The 14286-nt window shown below is 47.1% G+C and overlaps 1 protein-coding gene across 2 annotated transcripts in view; it reads right to left on the minus strand.

Moving 5' to 3' along the window:
• Window positions 1–14286, minus strand: part of DGKI (diacylglycerol kinase iota) — a 377484-nt gene that overhangs the window by 222806 nt on the left and 140392 nt on the right. For both annotated transcript variants that reach the window (XM_054692700.1, XM_037514044.2), the window contains exon 3: window positions 8848–8943. In XM_054692700.1, the coding sequence (XP_054548675.1) occupies window positions 8848–8943 (96 nt within the window). The remainder of the gene's footprint in view (window positions 1–8847; window positions 8944–14286) is intronic.

Raw genomic sequence — 14286 nt, forward strand, 5'->3', positions numbered from 1 at the left:
TATTATGGGGTGCTCATGACTCGCCAGGCTGCTAACAGCTATCCTCGTATTACTTCATTTAACATGACCACCATAAGAACCAGTACTGTCCATAGGTTCCAGAAGAAACTGAGGCTGGACAAGGTGAAGGCCATGACCAATGTCACACGCCAGAATATCTCAGAGTCCAGATTCAAAGCCACACACCTCCTCAATGGCTACAGCGAAGCAGGTTTTCCAATTCCTCGTGTTTTGTGGTTTATTTTTTTTTAATTGTCATGGTTTTATTTTTCTGTATCAATTTTTTAATTGTGGTGACATTGGCTTACAAGGCTGTATATGAGTCAGGGGTTCAGGGTCACAGCTCTGCACGTGTATGTTACTGAACCACACCCACCACCCAAGCCCCATCACCCTCCCCCACAGTCCGCTGTGCCCCTCTCCCGCCTCGTACCCCACCCTCCCTCTCTCCCTCAGTTCTACAGATTCCTAGGATTTGTTGGGTTAATTTTCTGTGTTTTGTTTTGTTTCTCTATATTCCACATATAAGTGAAATCATCTGGTACTTTCTATTTCTTCTGACTTATTTTGTTTAGGATAATCTCCTCCAGTTCCATCCATGTTGTTCATGAGCTGCTCATTTTTTAGAGCCAAGTAGTATTCCATTGTGTCCATATACACATCTTCTTAACCCACTATCTGTCCTTGTGTTTTAAGACACTACTTTTTAAGATCTGAGTTAGCCTCGTAGAAGCAACAGAACAACAACAAAGGGGTCCCTCTGCGAAAGGCACAGCCAATGCCGCCCTGAGGGTTAGTAGTAGTCCTGGGTAGCTGCTAATGCACATGTTGCTCCAGCCAAGATTGGGGCTTCTGAGCAACAAGAACATTGGTTAAAATCTGTTGTTTTGGGGTCCCCAGCACCGAGGAACACTGGAAAAGAGGGTGGAATTTTTATACACCTGGGCATTTGCCTGGGTGATATGCAAATCCTGTGTGGAATCAGATGCAAATGATTTTATTAAATAACCGGATTGTGCCAATGTTAAATGACAACAGAACAGCTCCACACCAACATACACCCACAAACACACAATGCAGCCCAATCTAAGATTGTCATTGCAGAAGAGATGACAACTACTCTCAGAGGCTTAGACTCTATGAAATACGCACACACACACACATACACACACACACGGCTCAGTCAACATTTAGTATAGACGAAAGAATTGCACAATGATACAGAAAATTTATGAAGCTTTGGATGGTAACAAAACTTCTCTGACTTTTTCCTCAACCTTGAAGTGGAAGTAAACAACCTCTAAGGGGTATCCTAAAGGCTGTGGTTATCACTCAGCCTTGACAAGTCTGGGGAACAAGGCCCATGTGAGCATTCCCCAGAGAGTTCTCCACTGAAAACTGAGATTTCACAAGTGTCAACAGGTATTGAGGGAAATAACCCTCAACAGCCCTCACCTCCCCTCAGAAAAAGGCATCACTTAACTTCCTGAGACGGGTTTATGTACATAAAGTACTTGTTTTCACAACTCATTTGGTCACAAGCCTCTTTTAATGGACAATACTCCATATGGGTTTTATACAAGTCTCCAGAATATAATTTGGTTTTTAAAAAAAGGGGTGGGGGGGTTCCCCAGTGGCACAGTGGGTTGAGCGCAGGGCTGTGAAGCTGTCCACGGCCTCTGCAGAGTGGGTTCGATTCCCGGCCAGGGAGATATCCACAGGGCGAGGGAGACTGCTCCTGTCTTGCCTGCTGCTCCCCTCAGCAATGTTTTTGGTCTATCTGCCTGTTCTGCTCCCTGCTCTGTCTCTGGTGGATTCTCTCACCCTCCCGTGCCTCTGGCCTGTACCCAGTTCTTGTATAAAGAAAAATAAATCTTTAAAAAAAATTTTAAAAGGGGGGCTGTGCAAATAAGCAGCGATCCTACATCACCAGGAAGGGAGAGACAGAATCTAAAGTTCCCTGCTCCCTATCCCATCCCTCCGTCTGCCGCATGAAGGGGACAAGATCAGCGTTATGTTCTCCTCAAACAGACGGATGCGGACTATGTCAAATGCCGGCAGTTACGACAGCGGCAATGTGGCTGCGGCATGGCTGACATTCACACGGGGCCGCCATGTGCCAGGCACAGCTCTCAGTGCAGGTGGGAGACCCGTGGGGTATCCAGCCACCCGGCCAGATGCACACGGGACAGCGTCACTTGCATCCACGGGAACCCCCGCTCCCCTCATGTCTGCTGACTTGGGGGTCAGGAACAGAGTCTGGCTGTGCACTTGCTCTTGCACAACTATCTGTTGATGGCTGTGCTCTCCCTGAGTCATCTTGGTTCATGAGCACCTAGCAGTGAGAGAGAACCCGGCCACGGGGCAGCCCTGGCAGCTCCCCGGGGATGGTGTTCAAGGCTGGTGCCCGAACAACTCGGAAAGCTGGCTTCGCCACCTGGGCATTCCTGCGCACGCCCGGTTCCTTCCAACAGCCCATGGCCATGGCGCCATCTGGGGCGCAATCGTCCATCTGCCACGCTGGCCCGCCAGCACGGGAGCAGACGCGGGCAGCCTGCACCGTCCGTCCCTCCAGTGCCTCCAGACCCAAGACGCACAGACGCCAGGGAGGCCCCAGCAAGGCAGGCTGGGCCTGGATCCTTGCACCGTCCCCTCTGCAGCAGCAGGTGTGCCCGGGCCAGCGTGCGCTCGGCTGCTGTCAGACAAAATGGGGTGGGGGGAGTGACCAAGTTCAGGACCTTTATTTTTCTTTTACAACAAAAAGCTGAAAGTTTTCTCCAGTAGGGCAGCGAGAGAAGGCCCTTGTATTCTTCTGACAAGGTCCATCAGCCCAGGGAGATGACCAGCACCCTGTGAACAGCTGCTGTGACTGATAAGAAGACGCGGCCTGCAAGGCGCCTTCAGGGACGGGTCACTGCAGTGAGTCACACACAGCTGGTCCCGCCCCGGGCCCAGCGAGACTCTGGTCGCACACCCCACAGCAAGGTGACAGGGGAAGGCGGAGAGTCTCGGCACCAGACTGGACAGAATAACCCCGGACACAAGGCCTTGTTGAAAGAGAAGTGAGCCCCAGGACTAACCAGCTCGTCTGACTCAACGACATTGAAATGTAAGCAGGGGCAGGAGAGCAGGAGGAGGACACAGCCTGGCTCCTCGAATTCTGAGAAGCAAAGTCACCACCGCTTTACAGAGGAACCTGGGGCTCGGGGCAGGGGGGCAGAGCTAGGATTTTCACCCAGATCCACTCTTCTTCTTGGGTGACGTGGCTCCTCACTCCTTCCCCACCCCCTGCACACCCCACTCCAACTCACATGGCTTCCCCACAAATTCATTCAGTTACTCACTAGACCTGTATCGGTTCAGCTGCAAGCGGCACGGGCGGCTGCCTTGGCTTAGGGCCAGCGTCACCGGCGGAGCTGGCCGTGCTCTTAACCACGAGAAAGACAATGAAAACTAAACCCTTGAGCCAAACAATAGCGAAAACGCACAGTACCCAAGAGTCTGCCCACGGAAAGAAGGTGACATCAGCACATTTAAAAATAGAGACGATAAATCTGGTCCCAGCGCTCTGAAGTCTGAGCCTCCTTTTCCTCTCCCCGCACCCCCACCCCCACCCCCACGCGCTCGCGCTCACCTAACCACCCACCTAGGCCCTTCCCCGCAGCCCTCAGCCTGCAGCCCACCTGCCTGTCTGCTCGCTTATCCGGAAAGCCGCACACCTCTCAACCCCAACCCGCCACCGAGACAGATTTACACTTCACCGTGTGTGCGTGCACGAGCAGCTGCGTGCCCAGCAGGGCGCCTCCCTGCGTGGAGCAGCTGCTTCCTCAGGCTCCCAGCACACGACCAAGGTGACTTAGACCAAGAGGCCAGAGGCTAAAGGCCTAAAATCAGGTGCCTGCCTCCCAAGGACTCCTAGGGGCCTGGCCCTGCCTCTTTCCTGGCTTCTGATAGGAGCCTGCACCCTCGGCGGTCTCTGGCTTTCAACTGCATCCCCCCAGCTCTGCCCCTGTGGCTCCGGCCTCCTCCCCACATGTCTCTCTCCACGCGTGCTCTCCTCTGCTCGCTAGCCCCTTGTGGTCCTGCACCAGGGCCACGCTGCTCCAGTCCGACCTGGTCGTAACTCATACCACCTGCAACAACTCTACTTCCAAACAAGCTCACGGGCTGCTGTACGAGGGGCTAACACCCCGAGGTATTGGGGTACACAAGTCAACCCGCAGCAGCTATTATGTGCAGCACGAGGACCCAGCCACGCACTTGTTCCCGGTGCCCTCGGTCGGCGGCTGTCAGCCCGCTCTGTGAAGGTCAGGGTCGCCTGCAGTTGTCTAAACAACCTCATGGCCGGTCCCACAGCCCAGAGGTTCCAATGTGGTCAATCCAGGCTGGGGACAACCCATCTTTAAAGGCAAATCAAAAAGCCAGGCCACCGAAGTGACTACAAAGCTCACCCAGAAGTGAGAATCACTAGAGGTGAATCTTAGTAACAATGAATGGGGAAATGGAGGCAAAATAAGTGAACCCACAGGCCGGTGTATTCATTCGGTGCGATGAGCAGTCCAGTCCACATGGGTCTCACGCAAAGTCCACCTCTGCCCGTGTCGCCCGTCTCTGTCGGCCGGTGAGCAGCAGGTGTGGCTACATGTGGGTGCAGCCATGGGTCTCGCTTCTGTAGGTCTATCAAGAAAGCATGAGCTACGTCTCTCCAAAGGGACCCACCCACTGTGAGGTTGCATTCAATCAGCTGACACTCTCAGCACTGTCTGCAGGTCCCTGGTCCTGGGTACTCAGCCCAAAACCCTTCTAGAATAAATGAATGAAGAATGGGCATCAGAATAAATACGACCAAACCAGAATGGTTCCCGTTAGAATTTTCTTTCTGCTTTTCCCCATGAGCATGTTGCAAAGCAGAGATCCTTCTGCTCCAATTTCATTCCTTTTGCATCTCCCCCGCCCCTTTTTTTTGCATGTAGACCAGAAAAAGAAGCAGTTACTAATTTGGGGACTGTCACTGACTTGGGAACAACTTTAATCCCATTAAATATCTGCTCACAGTCTTCTCGCAGTATTAAGTGTTGTCACCAGAGTAACACAGAAAGGGATTTCAAGACCTGTGGTCCAACCCGGAGGCTTTGGAGACAAAAACCCATCTGCTCTGGTCCAGGGTCCCATGATGTCACCCCCTTACTTCAGTGCCCCCCAAACATCAGTCTATGTGGCAGCAAGATGTCCTGGCCTCGACGGACAACTCTGGTTTTAAATAGACCATTACGATGTCACATAAATTAGGGTAACAATTTCCCTAATGCAGTTCTGTATACCCTTAAACTATATTATTAACAACATCCACTTTCATCCTCAAAACGGTCTTGGTTGAGTCAATACAACATGTGGTCTCAGATGTTCTTAACACATGCTCCAAGATTTGGTTCAGAAACACAGACAACCCCCCACCCCTGCCCATCTGTCCTTATTTCCACTCTTACCTAACCCGTGAGCTTTGATGAGCCCATGCAAGCCCCACGACGGGCTCCTCCCTGTACAGAGCAGGTCCCTGCCTCCAGTCTGCTCCTGCTCCTCTCTCTTTCTGAAATGTTCCCTTCCCCAGAGCCACTGACGTAAATCTTACCTATCTTTCAACATTGAACTCAAGCCCCATTTCCAGGAGGCTGCCTCTGTCTACCTCAACCCACACGGATTTCTCCCTTCTCTTGGTTTCCGCCCATGACATCTGCTCTGCTACAATAGGGTGGGGAGTGAAGGACATGTCTTGGGTGCTGGCTCCTCCGCTCCCCCCAGCCCTGCGCCCACTCAGGATGCTGCAGGCAGAACCTGGCTGTGGTCCTTTGTTTTGTTTAGATCGATTAGCTTTCCTCAAAGGCACTGATTAAAACAAGTGAGTCTATAATGCACAATCTATTTACACATGTGTTTTTCCTTACAGAACTGTTGTTTGGCTCTAAGAAAGCTACAAATAGACATGTCAGCTGGAGATTCCCTTGCTAGCTTTCCCCGGTGCCATGCACCCCTGCACAGCACCTGGCAGGTGGCCACCCGTGTACCCAGAACTCCACCTGTGAGCGCCTCTCTCCAGGCCCCTTGCTCCCTTCCTGGGCTGCTGGGCTGCTCTGCTTGTTCAAGTTCTTCCCTAAAAAATAGCATTTCTCAAAATGAAGTTTGTGGGCCATCTGCGCCTGAGTTATGTGAGGTGTCTGCTAAAGTCACGGATACAAGCCCAACTATGGGCTCTCTGGATCAGCATTGGACCAGGAAGGGAAACAGGAGCAATGTTAGCAGGATCCGGTGGGTCCTAGCATGCAAGAGCCGCCGTCGGCACCAGTGGGCTCCACCTGTGACTTGGCTCTGCTCTCCTTAGCAGAGAGAGGACACTTCATCTCCAAGGCAGCTCTTCCTTGGAAGATGCCCATGCTCTCCCCGCCTCCCCTATGCCCTTCAGCAACGCAGGTTATTGACTCTTCCTTCTGCCACAAAGCCCCCACCTCAAACCCCAACCTGGGCACACTCCTACCTACCCACATCCTTCCCAAAATGCACTCCTGAAAGAGGGGGAGAGAGGTAGGTCTGTCCTGCTTTTCCTACAGCCTGCCCAATTTGTAATGTAAATCGATTTGTACTCTTGCCAGGTGACAATGACAGAACTCACCACCACCAAAAGTAACTAGCGACATTATCATTTTGCCAATCTTTGCTAATTTAATAGGCCTGTGACATCAACTGCTTGGTTTTAATCCGGGTGCCCTTGTTTATCACTCGTGGGAGTACGTGGCCATTGGCAGCTCTTTTGTGAATTGTCTGCTCCTGACCTTTCTGGGTTTGGTTTTTCCTTTGAATTCATTATGTCAATTCCCAGGGCATTCTAAGTCCTTTCAAGGCATGACCTCACGAAGCCTCAAAATCATGTTCCCCCCACTTTATTGGTGATGAATGTGAGCCTGCAGGAGCTTAAAATATGGAAACACAGTCATGTCTTTAACTTCCACGCTGCCTTAGCCTTCATCAAATGAACATTGTTTGGAGGACAGATCTTCTTTCAATCAAATATTTGGGGTGAAATTTAGAGGAAGGTTAAGAACACTTAGTAATTTTCACACGCAGTTCTGTTGCCTCTTACTTCTACTTAACGTTTCCTTTATTCTTTTGCTGTTTTGTCTGTCCTAGAGGTAACAATAAGCAGGTTACAATCAGTTTATGAAGAGGATAGCAAAGCTATTTACCGTCATAAGGTTCAAGAAGGATGTATGTATCTGTTCCTACATTAGCCAAGACAGATAGTATATTTTTGACCCAAAAAGAGCACCAGAAAAGGATCAAAGGAAGTCATTTAGAAATAAAGCAGAATGTAACAAACTAGAATCCCACATTTGGGAACCGCGTTAGTAGAAATAGTTCTAAAGTATAAGTGCCAGTAAGATTAGCTTTCACTTTTTTCCCTTTTAATATTATCTGATATCCCAAAACCAGTATTTATGCAATTAACTCAGTTTCTGGTGTTAATTCATTATTGATGGCAATTCAGTCCAAATAGCTGAACTTCTTTGGTTTGGGTTAATTTCATCAAATGGCATGCGATTAAACTTTAATTAAAAATACATATGCAAAACCTTGAGAGCCTGATATTTAAAGCAATTAAATTTACAAGATTAAAAGAGATGCAAACAATTAAATACAGAGCTGCGTTGGGAGCACAAATCAGTGTCCTTGAATCCCACTTGCCTTTTCTACCCAGAAGGCTGCCCAGACCCCAGGCCAGGAGTTCTTAACTTTGAAGGAGGCTGTTGAGGGAGGTCTTTCGCCGACATCTATTTACAACTTTGCTCAAATAAGTGCTGGTCTTGCAAGACCCTCGCCAAACTTTCCAAACAAAACCTACAAACCAGGCATCAGAAGAAACCGAAACTATAAAGTTGTGGTCATCTGACTTTGAGTCTCAAGCCGCCGGACAAAGTCCTTGGGGGCTCATTCTACAAGCTTTGATGGAAACTCAGTTTCTTCCCTATCAACCGGTTATCATAGAAACATAGTCACGAGCAATGACAAGGCCCTACCTTAGCCTCAAGTCTTTCTTGCACAAAATACATGTAACAAAAAAGAAAAACAATATTATGTAAATTAAAGTCCACATTTCCAGATAAGAAAGAACAGAGTTTCTTTCTTTATTTACTATTCTGTTTCCCCTTACTCTCTTTAATAATTTTATACCACACAAACACTGTAAGGTCACTTTCTCAATAGTGACGTTTCAGCTCTCAATCTACTGCCTGGCAAACACGCTCTTTCTCACAGAACATAAAGAGAATTTTGACATTTGAATAGATTGTTCCAAACAGAGATGGCAAAGCAAATTTTAAAAAGCAAAGGAGACTCCTGTGGACTTGACTGTTGGTTGTTTATATAGTTCCTACGATTTTGTCACCCAGAACTTAGTCTGAACTGCTTGCCAGCTCACACCACCAGGGGTTTCTACCCATCCCCACCTCCCTGGCCTACCATGCACCCCATCAAGCACACCCCCTCCCCACACAAGCACCTCCTCTAGATGCTGACCCTCCCTCCCCACAAACCCCCAACAAACAGAAAGAGCCCTGGCTGTGGTCACAAATCAGCACATCACACCCACGCGGGCTGTATGTGCAAATATAAAACCATTAAAATTGACCCCTGACAGCCGTGCTAACTTAATAAACTCTCTGCAGCAGCAGCTCACAAGGGACAAGCTCTTTCAAGCCTCTCCCTGAGAGTTCAGGCCAGGTGCTGCTGCCACCAGAGGCCTGAGATGGGATGGGGTGGCTGGGGGGGAGACCCCAGGGGGAGGGGAGGCACACTCACAGCAAATCGCACTTGGCAGTTTTCCTCGCCCAGGTAGCACAGGTCCCCCGAGACGTTGGTCTCCAGCCACAGGTGCTCTCCATTCACGGCGTTCTCCTGCAAGGGAAGGAGCCACCTGACTTCAGGTTCAGTGTTTTGGTTTTTGTTTTATTTTCAGGCATGAAAGGGGAAGATCTCAAATTCAGATTTTTGGACACTAGAAATTTAGTGGGCACAAGGAGTCGAAATGCTTGTCCTTTTTCCCCTGGAAATATTACTATTGAAATTCTAGAAATAGAAAAAGGTGTTTGGAAAAACCCTAAAAATAGACATTAAGTCTATAGATACTTTATCTTACAGATATTAATCTTTGAAGCATATATTAAACAAATGGGGGGGGGTTCAAATTGTTCCCTGTAAGGTCTTATTTATCTAGACCCAACACAACAACTGAGGGCAATAAGCTCAAGCTGTTCGATGTAAGGTCTCATTAATCTTGGCCAATACCACAAGATTCCATGACAACTGAGATCAAATTCCATTAAAACTTACCTTTACTGAGCAAATTAGCTAAGAACCAGGAGAATTATCTTAAAGCACTTTAAAATTGTCTGAAAACACATATCGGTAATTAGTTTTACACTTTTAAGAGAGAGACTTCTAAAAACTTAGTTTAAGTCAAAGCATCATACATAATACATTTCTACTAATTCAAATATTTTACCAATTCAGTAAGGCCTTCACCCATTTACTTCTACATTTTCCAAGTTGAATGGTTTCCCTGCTTCTAAGAATAGTCACATATTCAGGCCTCCCTGGTGGCGCAGGGGTTAAAGTCTCAGCACTATCAAGCTATTGTCAGCCACTGAGGCATATGAGTTCCATCCCCGGCCAGGGAGCTGACCCACATGGCACAGCAGACCTCTCCTGTCTCAACTGCTGCTCCCCTCTGCAGTGGATTTCAGTGGATCCACCTGTTCTGCTCCCCACACTGTCTCTGGTGAATCCTCTCACCCCTTGCACCTCTGGCCTACACCCCAGTTCTTGTATGCATAAATAAATAAAAGTTAAATCTTTAAAAAAAAATTTTGAAGAAGGAATAGTCACATACTCCTAACAGCAAGCACAGCTACCTTGATGAGTGATGTGGAGAGTAAGGAGTAAGAGTGACATGTCCAGAAATGCACGCTTCCTGGGGAGAGGGAGGATGTTACACTAATTTTTGTTGTTTTTTTTTTTTTTACAGCATGACGAGTAGAGTTCCACATTCCTTCTCATGACACACTACCTTAGAGGAATGAGGCATTAATATATTTATTCCACAGTTTGCTCATTTGCTTAAAATGCTATCAAGGAAAGGACCGCAATGGTTTAACCAGTATAGAAGAGACTATCTATAGGTCTCAGGGGGAATTGCTCTTATTTTTATCTTGTTCATCATAGCACATGGGTATGAATTACTTCTCCATGGGGGGGATGCTGGAGACCAAATTGTGCCCCCCTCCCCCCAATTTATATGCTGAAGCCCTTCAGTCCCCACTGAGATGGTATTAGTAGATGGGGCCTTTGGGTGTCTCTTAGGACACACAGGTGGAGCCCTTTGGCTGGGCTCCTTAGTGTCCCTGTGAGAAGAGACATGAGAGGGGCCTCCCTTGCTCCACGCACACACCCAGGAAAGGGCGTGTGACGACGCAGTAAGGAGGTGGACAGAGACCGGCCAAGGGGCAGCCTTGGAAGGGACCAGCATCTTGATCTTGGACATCCCAGCCTCTAGAATTGTGAGAATCAGTCTCCTGTTGTTGAAGCAGTCGGGCTATCATGTTTTGTGAGAGCAGCCCAGGCAGCCTCACGGGAGGTGGGCTCAATAAGGGTTTTACAGGGGAACCAAGCAATTTAGAAGCCCATCTTCTGCATAAGCCACCTTCATTATGACCTGCTCAACAATGTCTACATAACCCTGTGGATCCCAAGGCTTAGCATAGAGAAGCAGAAATAAACACCAAAAAGCAGTTGGGGGGAAATACAGGAGCATCCTTTTCCTAAAAAAAAAAAAAACAAAAAAAAAAAACATTTTTTTCAGATTCAACTATAACACAATTTCCTTTCAGGGCGTGTAAATGCAAAAAAAATTCAGATAAGAATTACTAAAGGTTGTAACTCCTTCATTCAAGAAAGGTGACACAAACATTTTGAACAATGAACGGGAGGCACAAAGGGATAGAAGAAATTCACAACCCCTACCTGTCGATGTTGAGAGCTCAGGAAAGATTCTCAGAGAGACCCATGAGTTTTCAGAGAACAGAAGTGATGGATAAGAATATTATCAAATAAATAAACAAATATTTCTTTGCTCAGTATCCTGAAGATATCGACCCCCATAACCTAAAATATTCCATTCCTGGGAACTGATTGTCCAACTTTAGCTTATAAACATTTTACAGAATAAAATCCTTTTTCATCCTATCAGCCTGTAATTCATTCAGTAAACATTTGTTCCGCATCACTGGTGCCAGGTACTAGGTTAGCATGGAGTAAAAGTGACTAAAGATAGAAACTAAATGCACAATTATAGCAACAAATACTAAGGAAATCTAAGCACAGCAAAAAATTCTGCCAACCGTTTTTACAAAGTAAAGTGTAAAATGTTGAGTCCTGGTAGGTTAAGGGAGGTAGGGAGAGGAGGCAAGACCAGGGAGGCAAAGATGTGCAAGCTCATCACTAATGCCCTGGGCTGGGGGGGGTTCACCTGGGCAGAGGCAATTTGCCCCCGCCTCCTGCCTCTCCCACGATGGACACCACCAGCAAGCACTCGGAGATTGCTTCTAAACCTTCCCTCGGATTCAGACCCGACAGAATCGCCAGGTTTAGCTAACTAACTCCTGAATGGGGATCTGATTGGAAAGACCAACCTTTGAAAGAAGAAGGAAAGCAAGACACAGGGTTCCTGCCCCCAGGGCTCTAACACACTGGTTCTCAAATGAAGATGACCTGGAGAGTTTTTAGCAATAGCTGGGTATCCCCAGAGTGTCTGTTCTAACTTATCTACAGTGAAACCTGAACATTAAGGCACCTCCAAAGTTCTCCAGGGGACTTGAATGTGCTGCAGATTCTGAGACTCAATAATCCAGTAGTTCCTACCCTCCTCTTCAAGTTTAGGGCCAGCAGATTTTACAACTTGTCTATGACTGAAATCTACTAGACTTGATACTTCTTTGTCCTTGTACAATCATCCAAGGAGAAGAAGATGAGAAAGAAAAATGTGGTATAATGTAGCCCCGGAGGGAGATTTTGAGGAGAGACAGGGAACAAGAGATGCAAGATGAGTAGGCAACGAGTTAATAACAAGAGCCTGAGAATAATGGAAAAAGATACCAACTTGCCCCAGCCTTTAAACAAGCAATAGGATAAATTTAAATGTTCATACATTGACGTAGTAATCTCAGTTCTAGAATGTGATCTAAGGAAATAATCCAAATGGAAGAAAAAAATTATATCCAAGAAGGTGGTTTCTACCATTTAATAATCAAAAACCAGAAACATCACAAATGCACCGTGGAGAAGAATGTCGACAAAAGGTAGGATAAAACATAAAGTGAGGTGTTATAAAGGTGCACAAATATGGAGAATGACCATGTGGGAAACTGTATGATATAAAGTGAAAAGAGAAAAAGCAAAATTCAAAATTAACTGTGTCTTATGACCACAGCTGTTCATAGAAATAAGGACTGAAAAGAATTGCAATATATCAGTAGTCTGAATTCTTGACCCAAATATCCCCTTCTGCGAGTTGCTGTCCTTTACTAGAGAAGTTTAAGAGTTTTCTTTCCCTTCTGCCTTTTCTTCCTTCTTATTCCATCACATCATAAAGCCAGAGCTACCAGGTTTCTTCCTTCTTCATTGCACTATAGCTGCCTTTGTCAGGATGGGTGACTTCAGGTGGCTAAATCCAACAATGAGTCCTCAGTCTTCCTGTTATTCAACAGTTTTCGGACAGATAATCCATTCCCTACTTCTGGAGACACTTTCTTCCCCCAAACACAATACTTTTGTGTTTTCTTGCACTTCAAAGGCCACTCTGTCCCAGCCTCCTTTGTTCTGTCTTCCCTATTTTCCCAAACCCTGAATATATGAGTCTACCTGCCTTTATGTTTCAGTCCTTAAAAAGTCACAAAAAGATGAAAAGTCCTTAAAAAATAAAGGCAGATAAGAAAAAGCACAGTTAAGGAAGAAAAAGATGGGACACACTTTTACTAGACTACATTTCTCTCACTTCATCCTTTCATATACATCTGATGTCTAATAAAGTATACAAGAAAGTATTTTACCCAGATTGCTCTGGCTTTCGCCCTCAGCTCCTGGAAAGTAATCTCTCTAAATGCTTGGAATGTCCTGTCTGATAAAAGTATCCGTTTGCCTGAGGATGTTGGGCCATATCATGTAATCTAAGATAAAAATGATTATGGTGGAACTTAGAGCCCGAAGAGAGCTATCAGCTCAACCTCCAGAGGGGCTGGAGGCCACAGTTAATCACGTGGCCAGTAAACCTGTCTATATGACAAAGTCCCCATTAAAACTTTGGACACCAGGGTTCTTATCAGCCTCCCTGGCCCTATTTCATCTGTGTTGTCACATACAGAAGCTGGGAGCAGTCAGCAAGGGGAGAGGAACAACCGGAAGTTCCTCATGTATAACTCTCCTGGACTCTGCCCCAGGCACCTCTCTCCTTGGCTAAAAGATTCTGGGTCCTTTTGTTAGGGGGAAAGGATGTCCTGAGCTAATCCCATACAGGCTTTGTGGACCCCACCCCCACTCCAGACCAAAGTCATCAAGACATTGGGAAAGACAAATCCCGTCACCACCAAAGGGAAGGTGGCTGGGACCTGAGGGTGGAGTTAAGCAGCCAGGTTGGGTATAAAAACCAAACACGTGGGCCTTGGGTTCTCGCTCTGTCGCTCGCCTCCTGGCTTCACGGCTCCTGGCTTGCGGCCAGCTCTCAGAGTGCCATTTGGGATTCCAGATCGGCGGATCGGGTAGGACGCATTTAAAACTTTGTCTCCCATTTTTCTCCCTGAGTTGTACATTTCCTCATTTCCCCTTCCCTTGTAAATAAACCTTTTATGAACCTTTCGCGTGTGCCTGCAATAGAGCATTGATAAGTCCTTTTAAGCACGAGGGTGAGGACCCACAGTCAGGCACCCCATTTTGTATCGGGGCTGCCCTATAACACCTTCACCATAATAAGTCATAAATATGAGTATCACAGCTCCCAGGAAATTGTATGAGTCGTTCCAGTATATCACAAATGTGAGCGGGGTCTTGGGGATTCCTGAATTCCACATACAGGTGTCCTGTCCAGAAGACAACTGCACAAGAATGGAGTAGAAAAGAGACTACCATGGTTTCCTTCTTCCATGTCTGATGAGTTCTGCTCCAGCCCAATATTAACAAACATGAGCTTTG

Source organism: Talpa occidentalis, unplaced genomic scaffold (genome assembly GCF_014898055.3).
Source record: "Talpa occidentalis isolate TD23 unplaced genomic scaffold, MPIMG_talOcc4v2.1, whole genome shotgun sequence".
NCBI lineage: Eukaryota > Metazoa > Chordata > Mammalia > Eulipotyphla > Talpidae > Talpa > Talpa occidentalis.